The 26,037-nt window shown below is 40.6% G+C and overlaps 1 protein-coding gene across 1 annotated transcript; it reads right to left on the bottom strand.

Annotated features, from left to right (window-relative positions):
* Nucleotides 1-1,680: 1,680 nt before the first annotated feature.
* Nucleotides 1,681-11,939, bottom strand: PSMA1 (proteasome 20S subunit alpha 1). Its single transcript, XM_020801430.3, has 10 exons — nt 11,679-11,939; nt 10,642-10,686; nt 9,002-9,103; nt 7,941-8,044; nt 6,811-6,899; nt 5,809-5,879; nt 4,918-5,047; nt 4,622-4,701; nt 3,114-3,218; nt 1,681-2,037 (listed from the first exon to the last, which is right to left on the bottom strand). The coding sequence occupies exons 1-10, from the start codon at nt 11,679-11,681 to the stop codon at nt 1,981-1,983; spliced, it is 786 nt and encodes a 261-aa protein (XP_020657089.2). The 5' UTR covers nt 11,682-11,939; the 3' UTR covers nt 1,681-1,980.
* Between the last annotated feature and the right edge of the window lie 14,098 nt (nt 11,940-26,037).

Here is a 26,037-nt window from a genome sequence, read left to right as displayed (position 1 = left end):
TAAAACGCTGTACTGCAGCTAAAACTGTGCTCACGACCTGGGGTTCAAATCCCAGGTAGCCGGCTCAAGGTTGACTCAGCCTTCCATCCTTCGAGTTCGGTAAAATGAGTACCCAGCTTGCTGGGGGGGCAATGTGTAGCCTGTATAATTAAAAAAAAATTGTAAACCGCCCGGAGAGTGCTTGTAGCACTATGGGGCGGTATATAAGTACAATAAATAAATAAATAAATAAATAAATAAATAAATAAATAAATAAATAAATAAATAAATAAATAAATAAATAGTATTAAAGGATTTATCAGACCAATTATGTAGCTGCTAGATGGATAGGAGAATGGTTAGCTTCTAATAGCTACTCTAGTCATGAGAGAAAATAAGTTTATTGGAAACCAAATGTTACCTAGCTACTGAGAAAACATAGTATCTTTCCTATAAGAGATTACTAGTGTTCTGTAATTACTAGTAGTGGTATCTCGCAAAACGATAACCCCACAAAACGATGAATCCACATGATGAGGTTTTGTGCTTCACAAAACAGTGATTCCTATGGGGGAATTTCGCTGGACGATGTTTCGTTCCATGCTTCCCCAGATGCTTTTTTTTCTGGACCAATGCTTAGCAAGGGGACAATCAACAGCTGATCAGCGTCTCTGCAAAATGGCTTCCCTAGGGTGTTTTCTTTTGCAAGACAGTGATTTAAAATGGCTTCCGTATGGGCGATCTTCGCTGGATGATGACTATTTTCCCCATTGGAACGCATTAAACAGGTTTCAATGCATTCCAATGGGGAAAGGCTTTTCACAAGACGATTTCGCTAAACAGCGATTTCAATGGAATGCATTATCATTGTCTTGCGGGGCACCACTGTAGTTAAGAGTCTTGGATTGGAACTCTGGAGGCCCAGTCAAGTCTCTACTTGGCTTTGAAGGACTGTGGGCCAGTTACATTTTCAACTGGCCTACCTCACAGGCTTCTTATAAGGATGAGTTGGGGAGCCATGTATACTGACTTTAACTCTTTGAAGGAAAGGAACAATATACATGTAACAAATAAATAAACAGCAAAGCACAAGCATCATGGTATCCCTTTAAGACTGTTTGCCTCACAACAGATACACCATGTTTTATTCGTTGAGCTTTTTGTATTCACTGTTTCTCTATTTGATACTTGGAGAGAATGGATTAATTGGAAAGAACACAGTCCAAATTATGGTTTCAAACTAAATATAATCAGTTCAAGGAAGTTCACAGAAGAACATGATTCCATTTTTCTTTTGGTCACCTACACTCCCCCCCACCCAGCAAAACCTAAGGGCTGAGGACCTTTCTGACCAGTATGAGATGGGAGAGACACTCAGACAGAAAATAGTCCAAATTGGGTATAGACGTTTGCTGCCCTGCCCTGTTCAGAAATGTCTGTTGTCCCACTGCAGAGATTTTAGTGTGTGGTGGCCAAGTGGAGATGTGAAACTTCCCTCATGTGAAGTTCTTTACACTCTTACCTTATTATGCATTTTTTTTCTGAGTGACTTCTGATTAATCTTACAGTAGGGATAATGTAATCTGATGTAAGGAAACCAGTACAGTGTTTTAAAAGCAATAGATTAGGCACCTCAACAACAAGCAGATTGAGTTGTTATTAAATGTTGTACTAATAGGAAAAAAAAATAAAAACAAGATGTTTCAGGAAAGAAACTGGTTTATTTCATAGATGCCTTAATGAGATAAAAGCAACATGCTTTTTCATATAAAACAATATTGCATTCTTTGCTAGAAAATGACATCTTTTCTTCTCAAAAGAAATAGTCAGTTTTTAAATCTTTGCTGCCAGTTTGAGATTTTTGGCAATACATTTTAAAGACCGACTTAACAGGACATGTATGTCACTACAATATGCATTTTTCAGCAGTAAGTTACCAGACTGCAAGATCATGCCTCGGCAATGTTGCATCTGAAGTAACCTGTGCTTCATGTACAATAATTAGTGCTCCATGGGTTCTTCGGCCTTTTCTGCTGTATCCTCAGCAGGCTGAGCAGGCTTGAAAGAATAAAAAAAAGGAAAGGAAATTGTAAATAGGTAACAATAAGCAGGAGTAAAGTCTGTTTTAAAAATCACTGAAAGTAAGTTACAAAACAAATCCTACTAAGAAATACCTAAACTTACCAATATTCAATTTCAGGCTCATATGGTGAGGATAAGACCTCGTGTTCAATATCCCAACTTTTTACACTAATATTCTCATGCAACCAGGGCAGAAAGATTCTTTGCTATCTTCGGGCCCCCCCCCGGAAATGATTTGTTTTATTTATAATCCACCTGTCTCCCAATGCCCACAGCAGCTAGCAAAATGACTTTTAAAAAACAGTACTACAAAAAACATAAGAGTAATGGTACTAAAATACAATTAAATAATATTTTTGAAAAGATCTTCATCTCAAATCTTTAAGAAATGAGGAGGAAAAAGCCATACTCCACTTTAGAAACAGACCAGAGAGTGACTGAGTGAGAGAAATGCAGCATCACTGCTTTCATTTTCTCTCTCTTTGCAGCTCATTCAATTGCCAAAGGCCTGCTTGAAGAGAAGGGTGTTTCTGTGTTGGTGGAGAGACAGCAGTAGGGAAGGGATCATCCTAACCTCCTGTGGAAGGAAATTCCATAAGCCTGGAAGTCAGGGTTACTTTCATATACTTCCAGTTAGTTCACTGGCCTAATAGTACAGTGCCTGCTTTAAATGCAAAAGTTAAATCTTATAACTTAAAAATCATATTTGGAAACTCTTTTATTTATTATTTATCAGACTGTACATTTTACGTTTCTACAGAGCTTAAAAAAATAGATCGGGTAAAAAGTTTAGATTTTAAAAAGATGACCGTCAGAGCAGGCCTTTCAACAACTACACTACACTGGGGAAAGCATTTGACAGACGGGTTGGCATTTAATCTCTACAGGTGGGGTGAGGCAGCCTCCAAGAAGGCTTCTAAGGAAGATCTGGGCACACGGAAAGGGTCATTGCAAGTCAGGCTAAATAAATAACGGTCAGAAAAGGAAGAGGTAAACAAAGGAAAGGTAAAATAAGAAAGTCTACAAAATGTGACTGCATTAAATGTACATACCTTTCTCTGTGGTCTCTCCTCAAGGCCTTCTAAGAATGGTGCTACATCATCATCGTCATAAATTGTAAACTCCATATCTTTCCCAACAATCCCAATAGAAACATTCTGTTGAATGAAAATGGTAAAACTGAGGAATTACTCATGTTATTGTAATTTCTATGTTTGCTGTTTATTACATCTCTCCAATAAGCGGCACACAACATTCATGGTATTCCATATCTGCAAGCTTCACTAAATTTGATGGCCTTCTGTCAGAGATTATTTAAACTGTAAATTCATGGTATTCCATATCTCTCAATGGGAGATTCAGAAAAAACAAAAATTATCTTGACAATACTCATGCTGAGTAAACAAACACTGGACTAATGCGTACTATATAAAGATCTTGATATGTTGTAAGCAGTGTTCCGTATCTCAGAGTTTGTATATTTTGAGTAGCAAATACTGCTTCTCTGCCGTGAAAGGCACGAGACCGCATGCAGTCAAAACATGACAGTCTGAAAAGCTAGGATGCAACCCGTTAAAATTGCATACAGATAAAAGTGAGCATGCTCTGTCAAACATCTAGACATGAGTTCTGATTAAGTCACATTTTTAATGGGGAAATCATTTATTTATTTATTTCATTTATACCCCACCTATCTGGTTATTGCGACCACTCTAAATCAGCAGAAGCAAGCCTTCAATTGGAAAAAAAAATAAAAAATGTGGAGACTACGAGAGAGGCATGCCCTGTGCTTTTTCCACTTTGACTTCTGTAAATTTCAGGCTAGGAAAAAGAGGCAAAAGGAGTGGACAAGACAATCCCTTAGGTACACCAGTCTTTGAGAGCACACAGAGCTTTTAAGAGTTATAATCAGCATTTTACTTGTATAGGTTTAAAAGGCTCGTCTGATCTAAGAACTTTTAAGAGCTGTTCAAACACTGTTTGCCAGAAACTCGAACATCACATATATGTACTTGTGCCAGCTCACCCAATCTTACGACTCTGATAAATGGAATTATTATGCTTGCAATTGTCTCTGACATGGTTCTCAATCAAAACAATGTTGAATATATTTTTGAACTACTGTGAGAAGTGTTTTTACAAGAAGGTGTGCATAGTTCCTGGTGTGTTTTCATAAGATATAAAATTATGAACAGATGTGTTACTGAAACATAGCCAGGCTGCTTAGATTCTTTATACTGTGTAAGAGGTAAGCATTCTGGCAGTATTAGTACAAGATGTGGACTGGGTCAGAAGTAACTGAGCAAAGGAGTTTGACCTTAGTCAGCATCCTATCCGACTCTGTGTATCCTTGACATTACAGAGGACTGGCAATTTAGATGTTTTTTGTCTAACATTTACTGGTTTCTTCATGCAATATCTGAAACATTTTTATGTAAAAATATTCAGCGATGAGTGTTAGCTGCTACTTAACTAAAACAAAGATTCAACCCCATTTCTTACTACAAAGAGCTACTGTTAATCACGTTTAAATCAGAACTGACTGCAAAGAAGCACTTGCCTTAGTGGTGAGATCCTGTTCAGCAGGAAGTGTCTCCCTCAAAGCACGCAATCCATGTTTAACGAGCTCATTCAGGTTACCTGAAAATTATAAATACTTATGATCAATCTGGAAACACTGTACTTCTTTGGAGAAAGGCCTATTGCAAAACACTCTCTCCATCAAATGCAGTCAAATGGTAGCCAGATATCTGTCCAGGCATAAACAATCAAAATCCACCCACTCTCATGCAAGAGAGAACAGCAAAAAGTGAAAAACAGTATACTATGATCAAAGAGAGAAGATCCACTACTTACAGTCGGCAAATTCAGTCATATGTCGCTCCAAATAAGTTCGAGCTGACTGGGACCTTGCACCAATGGACATGGCTTTGCAATCAAAATAATTTGCAGAAGGGCAGGTCTGGAAGATGTGAGGACCCATATCCTAAAGGGAGAAATTGTCACTTATTTTACCTTATTTTTAAAGGAAGAATACTAGAGCTCATGTAGGTACTGCCACTGCTTTTTTGTTTTGTTTTTACAGTCAGCAGCATGCATGCAAATCTATCAAGTTTTATATAGTACACTATATTTAGTGCTGCTGAATTTACAATACAGTGGTGCCTCGCTTAACGAGCGCACCGTTTAACGACGAATCCGCATAGCGACGCGTTTTTTGCGATCGCTAATGCGATCGCATTGCAATGTTTTAGGTGGCAAAACATCACATTGCGATGATTGGTAAGTGTTTCCCTTACCGATCTTCGCATTGCGATGTTAGGGAAACAGCTGATCGGTGGTTCCAAAATGGCCGCTGGGTGCAGAAAATGGCCGCCCGCAGCGTTTTCGCGAACTTCCCTCGCTTACCGAGGTGGCGAAAATGGCAGCCGGATGGGGAATCTTCGCTTACTGGTGAGTTTCCCCCCATAGGAACGCATTAAATGGAGTTAATGCGTTCCTATGGGGTTTTACGTTCCGTATAGCGATGTTTCTGGATAGCGATGTTAATCCTGGAACGGATTAATGTCGCTATGCGGGGCACCACTGTATTTGAAATTTACATTGTTTCATAACTAGCAGTAAGAATTTGAATTGCCTTCTTCAGAGACATGTTGGAATGGAAGATCATCAGAGAATACACACACCAACATATCCTCCAGTAGACTGTATTTTACAAAATGAGTGAGAAGCCACACATACACTTACATCATAGCCTGCAATGAGAAGTCCCACACCATATGGTCTTCTGCCATATCGTTGTGTTGGTATCTGTGTTTCTTGAACAAGCTAAGGAATCTGTCTCATATGTCTGAATCACACAACTATGTTTTTACAGATTTATAAAAAGATTACTACAACATCTTTTAGCCAAAAAAGGGACTCTAGAACAGTGTACAGTGGACCCTTGACTTACAGACGGCTTGACTTACAGACTTTTTGAGTTACAGATTTCTCTGGCCGCAAAATTTAGGTTTGACTTGCAGACTGAGATTTGACTTACAGACCAGAAAAAAACCAAAATGGAACAAAAACGGCCTGTTATGGGATTAATCAGTTTTCAATGCACTGTAGGTCAATGGAGACTTGACTTACAGACTTTTTGACTTGAGAACCGCCTTCCAATACGGATTAAGTTCTCAAGTCAAGACCCCACTGTATCAATATAATGAACACAAAGATAAACAATAGTTAAAATAGAGTTGTTAAAACAGCACTAGCAGAAAGATTCAAAACAGTGCCAGAAAAACACAGAGGGAACTGAGGATAACCAAATGCACAATAAATATTGAGTTCCATTTCCCCCCAAAAAACAACCAGTTTTCTCTTAGGAACAAGCAGAACTATCACTCTACAACTGTTAGTGGCCAAGAGCAGTGCTCTGTAACTAGACAGGTGGGATAGAAATATGATAAAGCTTCTGCAGAGAAGATACAGTTTGCCATAGCATAAGTAGAGATCACAGTGTTTAAGGCAAAATGGCTTCTGTTTTTGCAATCGTAGTGAATAGTACCTTGCATAAGCTACAAAAAAGCTCAGCTGACTGTGCAAGAGATTGATTTGCAAGCATCAGGAAGGAAATGAAATCTACCCATGATACTAAATGATCACTCAAGATTAGTCCACAGCAATAATTTTGCTTTACTGTCCAGTATCACCTTGCCAGTTCTGAATATGCCAGGACATTCATCAGACACAAAAAAAGGATACTGCTTCCAATCAGAGATACTAGGCGAGACACTGGAAGAGGTCTGTCAAATACAAATCTAGAATCCAGACACTCCTGACGCATGAAATTGCTGCAAAATGAAAACAACAACGAAAGTTAGTAGTTGACATTCTCTGTGATTTCCTTCCACACATACCTTCAATCTTTCCCATGATGATTCTTTCAAAGTCATGACTATGCAACCAGACAAATCTCACCTCAGGTGTGAAATTACTGATGATGACTTTTAGTACAGCACACTTAGAACAAATACGTGGAGGGGGTTGCTGCGTCTGGCTTCACCCACTGTAACTGTGGCAAACCCACTTGAATCTCTATAGGTATGAATTATTCTTTCGGACAAACAACAAACTATTGTTTGTTGGAGAAGTGTGGTAGCAACCCTCCAGAGATAGGAGGATGCACCCAAACCCCTAAAGATTTCCTATCCGTCTTACAGGGTTATTGTAAAGGCTACAGATATGGTGTGGTAAGGGGAGGAGACAAGTGCTTTGAACATTTGAAGTGGGGTTTATGAATAATTACTGGAAGCAAAAAAATGGATTTATCATATTTGAGACAGTATTTTTTAGCCAAACATAAACCGGTAGAAAGTGCTGAATGTGGATCTGCAATAAGGTTGTTAAGGCCAAGCCCTGCTTTGTAATTTGTACACACTTATTTAAAAAACCACACCTGTGTCCTGCCTATCACATAGATTACAGCAAAACATGCAGGATATAATATAGCAAGCAACATACAGTCTGTCACTATGCGTGACAGTTCAACTACTAGCTGGTTAATTAAGTGGATAAAATGCTAACTAAATTTTATGGAAATACAAAAAAATGGGATGAATGGCATAAACAAAATACATCTTCTTAGACTCAGACTGTTGTGCCATTTGGAGTTCTATTAGCATCAAGGGCTTGGTAGAGTACATTAATGTTAATAATGGCAATTAATACTTCTCATAAAATATTCCACTTGGGGACAAAGATAGTGGACTAGATACAGGCCCTTTTATTATGTCTGTAGACTGGTTCTAATCTCATGTGCATTTGTAGTGTTGTATTGTACTAACATGTATTTATGTTAACATCACCGAAAATAAATGGGATTGCATATTTACCATAGGAGTCTTGCATCAGCAGTAAGTCCAGCAATGGAAATACCAATATGGTTGTCAACATACAGAATCTTTTTCTGATGAGCTGCTAGTTCAGATTGTGCTCTCTAAATACACAAAAATGATTCTGTTCATCATATACTTATGAAAAAGGTTATTAATTCAAAGTGTTTAAACATTTACAGTCTACAGCATTAGACTAGAGCAGTCCTTCCACTAATTTATGGATTGAGTCACCTAATGTATGAACACATGAAACTGTCTTATTCTATCAGACTATATATTACTGCGTGATACTGGCTGAAATCCTGTTGCTTAGCATAAGCAAAATTGGTCCATTCCCCCCCACCCCACAAACAACCAATCTTGCCACAATTCATGGAGGTTGATACACATGCTGGCTTGGTGCATGTACCCTGAGAATCATGGGGGGAGACACTTTGCTTTCCAGGGAAGAATAGGCCAAAAGTTACAATTTGGCTTACGATAAGGAACAGGATTTTAGCTAGTGTCTTCTCAGATCAGTAATAATTTAGTGGTGTGCTGGGTAGATGATTTGTACCCCAGCTGTCTAGGACCCATTTAGCTAGATTGAAATCAAGAAACTCTTCACTCAAAGTCCCATTTGTATCGTGCTTTGCACTGCTGTTTATATTAATCGGGATGGTTACTTTCATCTAGCTTTCGTCTCTTTGTATCTCAGTTCATTTGTATTATAAATATAATTTTACTGTCAACTAAGTTACAATCATGCTATACAGAACTAAAGCCTGATCACTTTAATTGTTGGATTCCTGTCTCACTTTTCCCCAGTTTTATCCTAACACAATTTGCGTAGCTTATTTAGCACTTGAAACAACCGTTTTTTCATATTAATTTGTAAAGCACTTACAGTAAATCATATTTCACAACAGTGAACGCAACCCCCTAAACTTTTACCATCATATTTGAATATATTTGCGAATGCACAATATATATGACCTATCATTTGTCCACACAATAATTCTCCCTCCACTGACATGCACTATGTTTTGAATTTCTTAATAAAAAACTTCAGAACTTACCTTTAAGGCAACAAGTACGGCATGAGTTTTTGACTTCAGCCCAACAGTTGCAGAGCCTTGTTTCACAGCTTCCATTGCATATTCTATTTGGTGAATTCGACCCTGTCAAGAAATCCCAGTCTTTTTTAAACAGTTTTTAAAAAATATGTTAAATCTGCATGTTGACTATCTTGTAATAATCATGCTTTCTAACAAAAATGAATAAATAATAGAATTTTCAAGTTTCCACTTTCTTTGCAACAAATAACTTTCTTCAGATGTCAACATCCAATGCTGTCTCCAGTGAACAAAGTATACCCATAAAAGCCTTACAAATTTATTACAGAACAGTGAAAAGGTACATATAATTACAAATTTACAGTTGTGCGCACCAAGCATTTGAGGGCACACTAATAAAAAGGATGATAGTAAGACCTTGGAGTAGACCTAAGCAAAGGTCTACTCTGTCGCCCAAAGTAGACCTTTGGTCTAGATGGGCAGGATATAAATTTAATAAAATAAATTTTAAAAAAACAACTTCCTTATCACCATTAGTTGTTATAAAGTTATATTTGTGCATATGTATGAAAGAGAGCAAGAATCCAAAGGCATACCATCTTGCTATAATGAGCCATCTTCCTTTAGAAACTTATTTGGCATACAGACATGAATCTGAAGAGAAAAACTGAAGTCCCCAAAAGGTTACACCAAACAAAATATATTGGTTTTTAAGGTGCCACAAGACTCTTTGTTGAATTAATGCAGTTCATCGTTGCATTTTGACTTGCATTTAGATGCAAGTCAACCTTCCAGATGCTGATGAACTATAATCCAAAAAGACAATCCCTTACCTTGGCCAAGCTGACTAAGGCAGATAGGAACTGGGATTCAACAACATCTGGAGGGCCACTGGTTCTCAGCTTTGATTCAGACTTCCAGTATCACACTCTTCTGCTAACATCCACCTACTGTAACCTACCACACACCTTTGATTGCAAGTACATGTCCTATATTGTTTCAGAAATTAAGAGCCAATGGAAGTAAAGGGTTCTATTATGTTAAAAGCAGCAAGACGGTGCTAACCACATTGTTGCTATTATATGAATACTGATCAGCAAAACCCCTTGAACTTTACAAGCTAGTAAATAAAGCCTGCTGAATTGCCCTCAATTTGGGAACAATCACTTTTGTTCACATACAAGCAATGTATTAAACAATAATTAATACTGCTGGAAAGACACAGAAACGAAAATCCGGCTGAGTCTATTATGCTGGCATACGGCGACAATGTCACTTGCAAAGGTGCAACTTAAAATGTCCTGTTTCCATCCTGGGGCTCACAAGATTTGTGCAGAATAAGATTGATTGTGTGAGTCATGCGACCCTCAGAAAACAGGAACGCTAACTGGCAGCATCATCACCCTTAATGCCAATGTAATTTAAGCAAAAGCCCTTTGGCAAGTATGCACTTATACAGTACTTCAAAATGTTTTAAAAAGCAACAATAGAAAAAGTATCAGAGTCATTACATATCTGCAATGTTTTCCACAACTAAAATGTGGAACTCTCCACCAAAATGTAATACAAATCCTTCGATGCTTTTTTCACAATGATGAGGAGAGAGAAAAAGAAGTCAGTAACAAAATGAATCAAGATAATACCTGAGGGCTCCAAACAGTAACATCGTTGTCATACTGGTTGCGAAACTAAAATGAACAAAAATAATCCATTAACAAGTGTAGTATTATGTAATGAAAAAGCAAAATGAACTAGGCAAAAGAGAATGGTCTGGGAAGGATTAGGCTAGAATTACTCAAAGCAGCTGTTGACAAATGCTGTAGCGTGGACATTAAGACAAGTCTCATTACTATGAATCAAGGGTGCAAGGGAAACTTTTGAGAGGAACCTTGTTAATTAGTGACTAAAAAGCCAATTCTAAACATACAGCTCAAAAATAACTTCCCGATAGTGTCCTGTTCTGTGCTGAACCTTTGAAATTAAAACTACGGTTCTACTCCAAGAGTTTCGGTTTCAGTTTCAGATTGATCCGTTCACAGTGGGATCTACTAGTTCTAGGACTTAACATGGTTTTTTATTAGAATTAAGCTCCATGCTTATTAAACAGGTGTCACATCTCCTTATTTATCGCAAACTCTGAGAAATTAAGTAACGTCTGCGTTTTTTTAAATAAAACGGCGATTACTTTCCAAAATAAAGATTTGACAAAACAGTTACATTGTTTGCATCAGGAGCAACAGTAAATCCGATCTCTCCCCCCCCCCCCAGTGCACCAGATTCAGTAAGAATCGCTGTAAATCATATTGAGACAAAAGCTATTTTTCATCTCCCAGTTCAAAGTAGAAAAAAAAACAACGCTGAATCATACGGGTGAAATAAAGGAACTGGTGGTGCTCGTGGGAATAACCCAAGATCGATTAATGGGGGAGGTGAAAAGAGTAGGAGGCGGGCGGGAAACCTCGGGGAATATGCCGGGGTTTCGTCCCCTCCTACAGCGATGCGGGAGAAGCAGCACTACCCGGGCCGCAGACGCGCCATCACTCGGCGGCTGCTGACTCACCCCGACCTATTCGTGCCAGAAAGGTGCGGCCTCCGCACTCCTTGTCCCGGAGGGCCTTCGTTCTCCTTCCCTCCCGCCTAGACGCCCCCCAGCCCCGTTCCCCGTTCCCGCGTCCCTCACCATCTCCGCGGCTCTCGGGCACCGGCGCGACCAGACCACGGAAGATGAGTTTCAAAATGGGAATGAGTCGCTCGGCAAGCAACAGATTTGGACTCGGACACTTCCTTTCCTCTTTGGCGAAGGAAAGGCAGTCGATCCCCGAGCCTTCGATCAGAAGACGGAGTCTTGCCGGGACAGCGCCTCCCCTGGAAGAGCGGCAACATGAGGCCTTGACGCTCCTCAGCGTGCGCACGCGTGCTTTGTCGTTATCGCGAGGCTACTGCGGGTTGTAACGAGCCTTGCCTTCGGTTTGTACACGTGAAAAGGCAGAGTAGGTGTGAGAGCTGACCGCCTGCGCTCGAATGGGTTGGGGAGTATTGCAGGGAAAGCTGGGCTTCCCGAGTTGATGAAGCCCGTAATAACGTTATCCAGTTAGTTTCCTGGTGTCTGGTGATATTAACAGAGACATGGCTATGTATCGGTTTTCAGCTTTTGAGTAAGGCAAGGAAGAAACAAAATAAGCACATATGATTGAACTGAGGGGAAACTGCATAAACGGAAAACCCCATCTTCGTGACATTACTTGTTATTCCATAAAAACTTTTGTCCTTATGATGTAGGTTGGTTTAATTTTCAATCAACAAAAATCCTTTTGTCCTATTCAAGTCCTTCAGAAGGCTGATATATACTCTGAAAATAAGACCTAACCGGACAATAAGCCCTAGTATGATTTTTCAGGATGCTCCTAATATAAGCCCTACCCCAAAATAAGCCCTAGTTAAGTGAAACCCCACCCTCCTCCATTGTGCAGCAACCAGAAGAAGATGACATGACTGTATTTGAATAAATATAGAGGGCTGTACATGGAAAAAAAACATCCCCAGAAAATAAGCCCTAATGTTTTTTGGAGCAAAAATTAATTTAAGACCCTGTCTTATTTTCAGGGAAACACAGTAGTACTTGTAACTTCTTTGTGATAGGGACCTGCCCTTTTCTTTTGTTCCTCTTTGATATACTGTCTAAATTAATAGAATTATATGAATTCTACTAATTTAGACAGCATGTCAAAGACAATGACATTAACATGTGGCAGTAAAGATTTTTTTCCTTGTGTTTTTGTTTTGTTTTGTATCGAGGGTGATTAGTATACATATGAATCAGAAACCCATCCATATTTAGTTTACAGAATTTGAACTTTTTGAATCCAAAAAAGTTTTGTTTTTTTGCTAGAATTCCTCAGTCCACTAAGCAAAGGAGGGCACTTGGAGATAATTACCTACAGCTGCTCATAAACCCTATCATTTACATACTAATATAAATTCATACCTGAGTTATGAAGAAAACTTTCACATTAGTTAGTAGAGTTGCATTAAACATGACCCAAGGTAATCGATAGTTTTATTTTATGAGCATGAGATACTGAGCCTAAAAGAAAGCCAATCATGGGAGAGAGAAGTCTTTCCATTTTTCTTCCCACTACTAAACTTTTGAGAAAAAGGCTTGACAACTGATTGCAGAGCACAAAGGATTGCGACCATATCATGATTGGGGGGCCCTCACTACTCTAATCCATGCGCTCGTAATCTCGAGATTAGACCATTGTAACGCACTCTACGTGGGGCTGCCTTTGAGGCTGACGCGGAAACTTCAGATGGTCCAGAATGCAGCAGCCAGGCTCCTTAGTGGGGTGAGAAAACACCACCATATCTCCCCCACTCTGGCTGCTTTGCACTGGTTGCCCATCCATTTCCGCGTTGACTTCAAAGTGCTAATGATCACTTATAAAGCCCTAAACGGTTTGGGACCTCAATATTTGGCAGACTGTCTTTTCCCACCCAGATCTACCCGAATCACCCGACATAGCCAGCAGGGGCGGCTGAGGGGTCTGACGCCGAGAGAGGCCCGGAAGGAAAAAACACAAAACCGGGCCATCTCGGCGGTGGCTCCTCAGCTGTGGAACACTCTTCCAACAGAAATCTGGCTGGCACCCTCGCTGGGTGTTTTTAAAAGCCAGTTGAAAACTTGGTTATTCAAGCAGGCCTTCCCTCCAGTCAATTAAGTCTTTCTCCTTTTTTCTTTTCTTTGCTATTCCATCTTGGTAATCCTCTCTTTAAATTAATTGTTTTAAATTGAAATTGTAATTGTAATTTTATGATTTTATATATTTTTATACTGTTGTTTTATTTTGTAAGCCGCCCCGAGTAGACATGGTCTAGAGGGGCGGGGTAAAAATCAAATACTGTAAATGAATGAATGAATGAATGAATGAATAAAGTAAGTCCTGGAAAGCAAAAAGTCTGGAATGGTTTGTATTTCATAAATGAAATCTGCCCATCTTCTTCCTGTTTAGCCAAATGAGTCACTAAGATATCCTGGGGAGGCCTTACTCTGTGTCCCACTATTAAGGAAAAAAATTGTTAAGTAGTTTAGTCTTCTTTTGGTTTATTTTCATTCCTGCCATGTCCCCAAAGTTTTTTTAGCATTGTCATTAAGTCTTCTATTGAATCCAATGGTTCTTCCAGTATAATAACTAGATCATCCGCAAAGGCCTGGAGTTTGTAAACTTGACCTTTCACTTTTAATCCTTTCAATTCCTTTTTACTTCTAATTTGTTCGTTAAGTATTTCCAGAGTCAGAATAAATAGAAGTGGAGAGAGTGGACACCCCTGCCTAGTACCTTTCTGTATTTGGATTTCTTTTGATAATTCGCCGTTGATTCTTACTTTTGCCTTTTGTTCAGTATATATTGCTTTGATTAATTTCATAAATCTTTCTCCAACCTGCAGTGTTTCTAACGTATGTATCATAAAGTTCCAGTCAAGATTGTCAAAGGCTTTTTCCGCATCTTAAAATATCATGGCCATCTGTTTCTCTGGGTGTGCTTCGTAATATTCCAGGGCATTTAAAACTATTCTTATGTTATTCTTCATCTGTCTTTTGGGGAGAAACCCAGACTGATCTTGATGGATCAAGTGGGTTAAAATTCTTTTCATTCTAGTTGCTAAAATAGTGGCATAGATTTTGTAGTCTACATTCAGTAGTGAAATCGGCCTATAATTTTGTATTTCTTTTCCTTCCGTGTTTTCCTTATGTATAAGAGAAATTGTTGCCTCGGCCCATGTTGCTGGTATTTCTCCTTCTTCTTCAACGCATTCTATCAACTTCTTAAATGGCTGAAGTAGCACCTCTTCCAGTTCTTTATAATATTCTGCCGGTAGGCCACCCGGACCTGGTGCTTTCCCATTTTTTTGTTTTTTAAGGGCTTTCATGATTTCAGCATATGTTATGGGCTCGTTTAAGGCCTGGATTTGTTCTTTGCTCAATTTCATATCGTTGTGTTTCAGTATATATTCTTCCTGGGCTTCTCTGTCTACTTCTTTTTTTTCATATAATTTCCGGTAGAAATCTTCAGCAATTTTTTTTATTTCTTCCTGTTTAAATCTATCTATTCCCTTTTCATCCTTCAAAGTTCGGATTATTGTCTTCTCCTTCTCTTTCCTTAATTTGTATGCTAACCATCTTCCTGGTTTGTTTGCGTTCTCAAAAAAATTTTGCTTTGCAAATTTGAGCTTCTTTGCGGTCTCTTCAGTGAGCAATATATTTATTTGGTGTTGTATATGTTTTATCTTTTCTATCAAATCTTTATTTGTTGGATTTTGTTTTAACTGCTTCTCTTTCAGAGCTAGACTGTTTTCTAGAATTTCATATTTCTTCCGTCTTTCTCTTTTTAATTTTGCTCCAAATCTTATAGCAATTCCTCTAAAGAAAGCCTTACTTGCCTCCCAGACTGTGCGCATTGAAATATCCGGCATTATATTCTGTTTAAAAAAGAGATCCATTTCTTCTTTTGCTTGTTTCTTGAATTCTTTATTTTTAAAATGTAATATATTAAGTTTCCAGTTGAATTCTCTTGGTCTACTGCCAATTTGTAACCTAATTGGATTATGATCCGTGAATGTGCTGGGGAGAATATCTATTAGTTCTAATTCTCTCATCAGGTTTGTTGACATCCAACATGCATCAATCCTTGACCATGATTTATGCCTGTTAGAGTAAAAGGTATAGTCTCTTGTCTTTGGATTACATGTTCTCCATGCATCCACCATACTCAATTCTTCTGCTAGTTGTAAAAACTTTCTGGGGATGATGTTTCTCCTCTTTTTGCTTATTTTTCCTGATTTTGTATCTAGTTCTCTGTCGAAGACGGCATTAAAATCTCCAATTATACAGTAATGGTCATAGTCTTTATTTTCCAATTCCCATTGCAGTTGTTTATAGAAATTTTCCTGGTTTCCATTTGGTGCGTAGACATTGACTATTAACAATTTCTTGGATTCTCTTTGAATTTCCACCATTACTATCCTTCCATCCTCTGAGGCAAAAGTCAGGTGAGGTTCCCATTCCTTCCTAATGTATATAGCAACTCCTTTCTTCTTCTTACTCACTTCTGAAGCTGCAAATAGTTTTCCTAATCTTGGGCATTCTAATAATTTCAAGTCCTTTCTTTTCATATGGGTTTCCTGGATACAAATAACATCATATTTCTGTTTTTGTAGTTGTAGAAAGGCCCTTTTTCTTTTTTGGGGTGAATTTAGGCCATTTACATTTACTGATATGATCTTCTTTTGTTTTCTAGACATCTTGCTTGGAATTACTATCTTTTTGCTTTTTCTTCATCATGCTTCTGGTGCATCTTGGCTCATTTGTTTCTTGCTCTTCTGATTCCGTGTCTGATTCTGGTTGTGGTAATTGTATTTGTTCCTCTCGGGATTTTTCTTCTGGTTCCTTGTCGCCTGGTTTTTTCAATTTCTTCTCATTTTTTTCTATGAAATCTCTTGCTTTCATTGGAGACGTTATATTATATCTCTGTGTATCAATCCGAAAAAATAGTCTTTCTGGTGTTAGCCATCTGTATGAGATTCCATTTTGTTGAAGTAACTGTACCAAGGTGGTATATTCTTTTCTTCTCTGTCTCACTTGCCAAGGGATTTGTTTTAGGACATTAATTTGCTTGTCTTCTATTGTCAATTGTTTTTCTTGTGCGGCTCTTAGAACATGAGAGAACAGGAACGATAAAAGTTAATAGAGAAGACGAATTTCCAAGAGGAGAAGAAAATTCGATATTTAGGAATATAAATCATAAAGAAGACAAGCACATTATTCAAGGATAACTACATGAAACTAATGAAGGAGATACAGATCAATTTGGAGAAATGGGATAAATTACAATTATCGTTGTTGGGAAGAATTGCGGCGATTAAAATGACTATCTTGCCAAAAATCTTATTTTTATTTCAGTCAATTCCTATCATGTTAAAGCAGTCATTTTTTAAAGAATTCAATAAGATAATTATGAGATTTATATGGCAAGGTAAAAAACCAAGAATTAAAATTAAGGCTATGCAAGATGCTAAGCAGAGGGGTGGCTTTGGTCTTCCTGACTGGGAATTGTATTACAGAGCTTGTATTCTAGATTGGATAAAAGAATGGATAACTTTAGAAAATGATAGATTACTTAGCCTGGAAGGACATGATTTGCAACTAGGCTGGCATGCTTATTTATGGTATAAAAAGGACAAAGAACAAAAAATTTTTAATTCACATATGATAAGGAAAGCTTTGTTGGTAATGTGGAGAAAAATTGCACAAGAAGTTTATTATAAAATACCTGCATGGGTGTCACCCATAGAAGCCTTCACACAATCCAATCTTATGACAAAAGCAAACCTTCTAAGATATCAAGAGCTATTAAAAAAGGACGGTGAATTAAGATCTAAAGAGGAATTAGAGTCTCAGAATGTTTATTTAGACTGGTGGCCTAGAATTCAGCTAGAATCCAGATATACAAAAGATAAAATAGAGGGTTTCTACTTCGAACAAACTATCTTTGATAAACTGTTATTGGGTTCAAAAGAACAAATTGTGAAGAAAATGTATAATTATATGTTGGAAATTCAAATGCAAGAGGAAATGGTTAAAGAACCTATGATTAAGTGGGCACAAAATATAGGGCACAACATTGATATTGATCAATGGCTGAAAATATGGCAAAATAACATAAAGCTCACAAGATCGGTTAATTTTAAGGAGAATATATATAAGATGTTCTATAGATGGCATATGACCCCTGAAAAACTGTCAAAGATGTATACTGATGTATCCAATAAACCCTAGTTTATTTTTCAAAAAACTGAGCATCCTGTATTTGTGTCCAATCAGCCTGAGGTTAATCTTGAACCCTCACACTCTGCTAGATCTGTTTGTGCTGACTTCATTTCTCAGCTAAAATCACTGTCTTAGTGTCCCCAGAATCAAGGATTTAGCCAGAAAATCCTGCTAGCTTACTTTGCTCTCCTGGATTCCTACTTTCTGGCCTCGGACCTCTTTTAGCCTGCCTTCTCTTGGGATCTTTGTTAGTGAATTTTGTTCTATCTAGAGCTCCAATACTCCCCAGCTCCATGATAGTCTAATGAGACTAAGAAGAGGTCGTCTTTGTCTCCTATAATCTATCTTCTGAGAGTATTCTCCCATTGGTGCTTCCCCAATCAACCCTCACTTTCCTCTGTATGCCTGTGTGTGTTGTGGTTGCTTTGAATAATATAGTGCCCTATAGTGCTAGGGCATGCTCTTGGTGGTTTACAACACAGTTATGCAAACAACAACTTCCTTCTCAGTGAACCAGATACAGTGGTGCCTCGCTTAACGAGCGCATCGTACAACGACGAATCCGCATAGCGATCCCCTTTTCGGGATCGCTAATGCGGAGGCATACCGATCGTTCCAATGGGCAAAACTCGCATAGCGACGATCGGTAAGCTTTTCGCTTACCGATCTTTGCTTTGCGATGCCCGCGGATCAGCTGTTCGGCGGTTCTAAAATGGCCGCCGGATGCCCGAAATGGCTGCGCGCGTTTTCGCGCCCTCCCCTCGCTTACCGAGGGCGCGAAAATGGCTGCCGCTATGGAGGAAACTTCGCTGAACGGTAAGTTTAGGGCCCATTGGAACGCATTAAACGATGTTTAATGCGTTCCAATGGGTTTTTATGTTCTGTTTAGCGATGTTTTCACATAGCGAGGGTTAATCCGGAACGGATTAACCTCGCTATGCGAGGCACCACTGTACTCATTTTACCAACTTTGGAAGGCTTGGGTTGACCTTAACCCGGCTACCTGAGCCGGTCAGGATTGAACTCAGGTCATGGACAAAGTCTTGGCTGCAGTACTGTGGCTTAACCATTGTGCTACAGGGCTTGGTGTGTGTATTTGGTTAGGAAAATAGCCTTCCTTTATTTCCTTTTGTTATCCATGTAGCACCTCTACAAATAGTCTGCTCAGATACTGCAGAGCTTTGCATTGAGCCCTGAATCTCAGAACCCTCTCAGCCATGCAAGTTTGCTTTTGAGCGTATTTCCCCATACTTATACATTGTACTGCTGAATTCTTTTTTGCTCAATAAAATTGTCCTTGAGAATAGCTCTCTCTGTAATATACTCAGCCCAAGCTGTGTCAAGAAGCACTATTGCCATGGCTCAAAGATCCCTTACAGGTGTGTCTCTGAACATACGTGAGTTCAGATATATATGTTCTGAGAGCATACTGGATAACAATTTAAGAAAAAAAAATAGTTTGGAGTCTCTTGCATTATATTACAAGGCCTGTGTTGTTCTTGTACTGCCGTAGTGCTCTGTTTTGCTAGATGAGAACTTCTGTGTTGGTTATTATTTATTGAATCTATTATTTTCATTATGCCCTTGTTTAACATATATGCACTCTCAGATCTAGCTGGGAGTTGTGTTCAGCAAATAAGCTTTTCTGTCTTTCATATCTTATTTGCTAGTTGTGTTTACTCATCCATTTTACCCTTTAGTTGTCAAGCAACAACCACCCAAACTACATCCTCTGTATCCACAGCCACCTAAGGAAGAACAGCAGATGGCCTTGCTGCTGAAACAAAGAGTTGCTTTCATTCTTAATTTTGTTTCCTCCGCTCTTTTCATTAGGGAACTCTGTAATGGAACATTTGACCTTTACAAAGATCAAAACGTAAATAATGTTCCTTGCGCGTTGTTCTTTAATGTTATTTGACTTTTTGCCACTTAAGCTCTATTTTACTTCAAAAATGTCTTGCTGCCAATATCCTTTCCCCTCCTTTTAAGGATCTTCTATTATTCATTACAGTACATAGCATAAAGAGAAAGACACTTGAATGTTTGTTGTGGGTTTTTCGGGCTCTTTGGCCGTGTTCTGAAGGTTGTTCTTCCTAACGTTTTGCCAGTCTCTGTGGCCGGCATCTTTCAGAGGACTGTCCTCTAAAGATGCCGGCCACAGAGACTGGAGAAACGTTAGGAAGAGCAACCTTCAGAACACGGCCAAAGAGCCCGAAAAACCCACAACAACCATTAGATCCCGGCCGTGAAAGCCTTCGCAAATACACTTGAATGTGCTTGTTTTGAAATGTACCAGTTAGTTCTTGCACTTTTCATCAGAACTATAAAGAAATATGAAGGCTTTCTTGTGTTGTCTTACCTGAAAATAAATCCTGCTGAGATAAAAATCTCTTACACTAAAAGAATTTTGTCTAGAATTGTAGCTGTCCAGAAGATGTTTATTGAGATGTAGAGGATGTTTATTGAGACCAAGTGTATTTCTTGGTGCTTACTCTCTAATAATGGTGCACACGGCTGAAGCTTTTTTTTTCTTTAAACAAGTTGGGAGAAACAAGCTTTTAATCATCATCATGATGATGATGTGCTGTCAGGTCAATTCTGACTTATGGCAAACCTTTTTTAGGGTTTCCCGGATAGACAATACTCAGAAATGGTTTTATCAGCCCCTTCCTCTAGGAAGGCACCCTGGGACTGTGCAGCTTGCCCAAGGCCACACAGGCTGGCTCTGCTCACAGGAACCACAGTTGTGAGTCAAACTCCCGACCTTTGGTTCATAACCAGATATCTAAACCACTGCGCTAATCCAACAGCCTTTTACGTTGCCTTAAATCCAGAATGGACCGATCCCGAGATCTGAGATTAAGCCCCACTCAGTAAACCTTCAAAATAAAAATGCCACTAACAGAAACAGTCATTCGGAGGGTTTAACTTCAAACTATTTGCTGGCAAGGTATACACAGGAACATGGTTCAAGATCGGGCAATTCCTTTATTGGATCACCAAAATATTACAAATAAAAGGACCTTTAGAATTCTTCAGAATGCTTCATCAGGTAAAGATGATATTAAATTTGGGATGAAAGCAAATAATGGAAAAATTGGGCCACATGTTCTGTCCATAGTTCATGAAGCCAGCTTGCCAACAGGATAAGAGAGAAGTTCAGTCTCAAAAAGGAGCCTCTTTTCATGGCAGCAGAATTTCCCCCATGTAGCTAGTAAATAGTATTTCCAAAAGCAAGTACTGTATACTTCTCCCTTCAACAATGCCAGACTCCAGTGTTCAAAATCTGTATATAACACTTATGCCCCCCAAACATAACTACAAAGCACAAACTATTCACACACACACACACACCCACACACACCTTCTTGATCTGTGTCAGCCTCCCAGCATGCCCCAGAACCCTCCCCTGCCACCATGTGTTGCTGCCATAAGAAGGAAAAGGGGCCAACCAGGCTGCTGCCATCAGACCGGTGCACCTTTCTCTGGCCAATTCCTGAAGACAAATTTTTAAGTTAGGCATCCTTCAGTCTCGAAAGACTATGGTAACGTGCTCTGTGTGGAGGACTTGGAACAGCGTCTAGTGTGGCTGAGGAGGCCAATTCGAGAGTGACAATCCCTTCCACACTGAAGACAAATCCAATCTGTCCCCTGTACAGCTCCCTGGTTTTGCTGCTTTTGTGACTTCCTCTTTGCCTCAGCCTGCTGGGCAAGGGTCTCTTCAAATTGGGAGAGGCCGTTGTTACATACAGCACTGATGTTACCTGTCTGTCATGGGTTTGGAGGGAAAGTTCCATCCTATGGGGAGTGGAAGGCGGGACATCAGGAGGAGGGGCTGTACTGTATAAATATGTGATGCCTGTGTGGTGAGAGAGATGCTAAGAGACACTAGGAGACACTGGGATGTGACGAAGCAGCAGCTGGGAAGAAGAAGCTGTTGTGGGAGTCTGTGTGTCAGACAGGGTACTTCTGTGTGTCAGAGTACCAACCTGATAGGTTCAGGTGTCTGTTGGTTAGCCAGAACTGATAGGTTCAGGGTCTGTGCTTCAAGTTAAGGGTTCTGGGTGAACCAAACTGTATGCTTGTATGAGTGAAACTAAGCCACGTTACTTTATCTTATTCACCTGATTGTTTATTTTTCCCCTGTGTGTATTTAAATAAACCTTATTCTTTTTATTGTTTAAAAATCCATCCCTGGTCTGTGTGACTTCTTAAAGGGAATGGTTGGTGGCAGCTTAGTAACTGTGTGACATATCCCAGTAGGTCTGGGTTTGTCACATTGATTGGTGTCCAGCGGGTGGGATACGACTGGTCCAGTTGTCCAGCAGTCCAGCAAAGCCTTGGCAAGTGTGCCCAGAGCAAGGGGGGTCTAGTCAGGGACAGTCTGAGGCGCGTAGGTAATCTTCTAGGTGTACCTCACGGGGAGGTGCGCTAGTAGAAGAACGTGCCAACTGGGGAGACTTAGATTAAGGTGCTCTGAGGCAGCCTAGTTTTGGCGGGAAAAAACTGAGGCAAAACTGCATAGTAACAGTGAGCTTGCCAGCTGAGAGGCCCAGCAGAGGGGGGTAGGCTCTGACTCGATACTGTTGCAAGTTAGTGCTGAAGAACAGCAGCAATCTCTAGGGAGAGCTGGTTCTGAGGCAAAGAGGAAAAAAGTGGTCGTTTTATTTTGAGGCTTGACTTTTTAAAGCAGCCTGTTCTGAGGGGGGATTATGCCCTTGACTCGAAGCCAAGTAGCAGACATGAGTGAAGTGAAAGACCCCCAGATTGACCAAGGTTCTGAGGATGAATTTGGCTCAGTGCAAGGTGATAGCACAGGAGAACAGAACCCAGAGCTCAGAAAAATACTCATAGCCCAACAGCATGAACTGAGGGTGAGGGAAATGGAGGAAAGGGAAAGAGAGAAACAGCGGCAATTTGAATTAGAGAGAGAGAGAATGGAAATGGAGAGGGAATTGCAGAGAGAGAAAATGGCGTTTGAATTAAAAAAATTGGAACTGATGAATCAGAACAATAATAATAATAGGGATTCTGAGGGAGGCCAACTGTCTAAAGCTGACCTGAAGAAATTCCCTGTGTACCACAAGGGAGATTGTCCTGAGGTGTTCTTTTCCTTAGTGGAAAGAGCGTTTGTGGACTTCTCAGTGAGGGAAACTGAGAAGATGACCATCATGCGATCTTTAATCAGTGGTAGCCTGGCTGAGGTTTATGCCGAGATGCCTGAGGAACTGATGAAAGATTTTGCAGAGTTTAAAAAACTGGTGTTTGCCAGACATGGGATAAATGCAGAGCAGCTGAGACAAAGATTCAGGTCCCTCACCAAGAAGCCAGAGCAGACTTTTACCCAAGTGGGGGCCCAATTGGTGAGGCTGCTTGAGAAATGGCTATCGCAGGAGGGAATAGAGACCTATGAGCAGCTTAAAGACTTGATAGCCCTGGAACAGTTCTATTCAGTCCTGCATGGGGAATTGAAATTCCAGGTGAGGGAAAGGAAACCGAAATCTGTGGCAGCAGCCGCAGAGATCGCAGATTTTATTTCCCAAATAAGAAAGCCCTTGGGTGAGGGGAAATCTGTAGGTAAACCCAAAGAAACCTACAGCAAGTACTCTCAGGGACCAGGGAAAAGCCAGCAAGGGGGAGGGGCCCATGGTGAAGGGAAGCCCTCAGACATGAAACTAAGACCTCAGATTTTGGAGGGAAAACCAAAACAAGATGAGAGAGAATCAAAATACACCAGAAAATGTTATTTCTGTCAGGGAAAGGGTCATCTAATCTCAGAGTGTGAGAAATTAAAGCAGCTAAAAGGAATGGTGCCTCAGAATTCTAGTGGGACCAAGCCAAAAGCTGTGTTCTGTGTCCAGAAAGAGCAAGGCTCAGTCTCACTGAGGGAGCCGGTTGCCATGACTACTCAGTCTGGAACAGCTACCTCTGCTGATCAGGCTGAGGAAAATGGTCCTCTTATAGAGGTAAAGCGCTGCTTGCTGATAAAAACAGATTCTCAGTTGTTTGAGACAGCAGGGGTGGACGTAGGAATACTTGACCGTCAGTATAGGGGGCTGCGGGACACGTGTTCCCAGGTAACCCTGTGCCATCCAGATATTATTCCTAGGGAATATATAATCCCGAATGAGAGCATAAAGGTAGCAGGGATTGAGGGGCAGATAATCTCACTGCCAGTCGCGGAGGTACCTGTCAACTTTCAAGGCTGGAGGGGAGCTTGGCGGCTAGCGATTTCATCGACTCTGCCAGCAGCCGTGCTCGTGGGAAATGACCTGGCTGAACATGTGAAACGGGTGCTAGTGATTTCACGCTCACAAGCCACCACAGGGACAGTTCAGGGGGGTAATGATGAGCCAGAGACGGAAGCAGAGGGGAGTTCAGAAGCTGTGGTGGAAACCTTAACCACAGACAGCAGATTTGGACAGGAGCAAAAGGCAGACGCCACTCTCCAAAAGTGTTTTGAACAGGTGACTGACGCCCAGCTAACACCTGAAACCCCAGTGAGATTTCTGGAGAAAAAGGGGATTTTATATAGAGAGACCCTGAGGAATATCTCAAAAGGGGGAGATGGGACCAGAAGTCAGCTGGGGGTACCTGAAAAGTATCGCCCCATGATCTTACAAAGGGGTCACTCTGACATGTTAGCTGCACACTTAGGGGTGAAAGAGCCCCTTGATTTGATCAAACAAAATTGGGAGCAGATCACCCAGGATGACCCTCAAGACGTTGTGACATACATAGACACCTTGATGAATGACCTAAAGAGAAATCTAAAGCTGGCAGCAGAAAACCTGCAAGCTCAGAAGGTCAGACAGAAAACATGGTATGACCACAAAGCTAGAGAGAGGCACTTTGACCCAGGGGAGGAAGTGCTTTGGCTTAGGCCCTGCAGAGAGAACAAACTGCAGCTCAAATGGGCAGGACCATATAGGGTCATTTCCAAGATGTCAGACCTGAACTACCTAATAGAGCAGGAGGAGAACCAAGCAAGGAGGGTGGTTCATGTGAATGCCCTAAAACCCTACTACAGAGGGGAACAGAGGGTTTTATTCGCGATAAAAGCAGCTGAGAGTGAGGAAGCTGAATTACCCTTCTGGGAGGGTAGAGGGGAAGTAAAATACAACCCAGAGGAGGTAAAGATCAGTCCTGCACTCACCCAAGACCAGCAGCAAGAACTAAAAATGCTGCTTAGTAAATATCAACAGGTGTTTTCCAACAAGCCGGGGATAGTGAAGGGAGTGATGCATCGGATCCACACAGGGGATGCACCCCCGCAGGCAGTATCCCCATACCGAGTAACGGGACCCTATAGGGACAAGGTGCGGAAGGAGCTGGACGAGATGCTGAGGGAGAACATAATCGTCCCCTCTTCTAGTCCTTGGTCCTCTCCGATAGTCCTTGTGGACAAGCCTGATGGGAGCATTAGGTTTTGTGTCGATTACAGGAAATTAAACCGTGTAACCACTCCTGATGCCTACCCAATGCCCAGGCTAGACAACCTGATTGAAACCATAGGGGGTTGTCGGTTCATCTCATCATTGGACCTGGTAAAGGGATATTGGCAATTAAGAATTGATCCCAGGGATCAAGAAAAGACTGCCTTTTGCAGCCCTTTTGGTCTCTATGAGTTTCGAGTCCTGAGCTTTGGTCTCAGAAATGCACCAGCCACATTCCAAAGGCTGATGGACCAGACCTTGGCAGGGCTCAGTGACTTTACAGTGGCCTACATTGACGACATAGGGATCTTCAGTAATACCTGGGAAGATCACCTGATACACCTGGAGTTAGTGCTGCAGAGGTTAAGTGCAGCAGGGCTAACAGTAAAGGCCAGCAAGTGTCAGCTGGGTAGCCCAGAAATAAAATACTTGGGTCACATGGTAGGGGGAGGAATGATAAAACCCCTGGAGGCCAAAATAGAAGCTGTTCGTGATTGGCCTAGACCCAACACCAAGAAAAAAGTCAAATCATTTCTTGGGTTGGTGGGCTACTACAGAAAGTTCATCCCGAGGTTTAGCGAGATTGCGGCTCCGCTGACCGATCTGACGAGGAAGACGGCTGATGACCGCATCCCGTGGACCAGCGACTGTGAGGCGGCGTTCCAGAGGTTGAAGGAGGCGCTAATCAACTATCCAGTCCTGCGTGCTCCAGACTTCGACCGGGAGTTCATCATCTACACCGATGCGTCTAACAGCGGGGTAGGAGCAGTTCTGTGCCA

The sequence above is a fragment of the Pogona vitticeps genome, chromosome 1 (assembly GCF_051106095.1).
Source record: "Pogona vitticeps strain Pit_001003342236 chromosome 1, PviZW2.1, whole genome shotgun sequence".
Classification (NCBI taxonomy): domain Eukaryota; kingdom Metazoa; phylum Chordata; class Lepidosauria; order Squamata; family Agamidae; genus Pogona; species Pogona vitticeps.
Note: the sequence above shows the minus strand (reverse complement) of the source record. Positions and strands in the feature narration are given on the sequence as shown.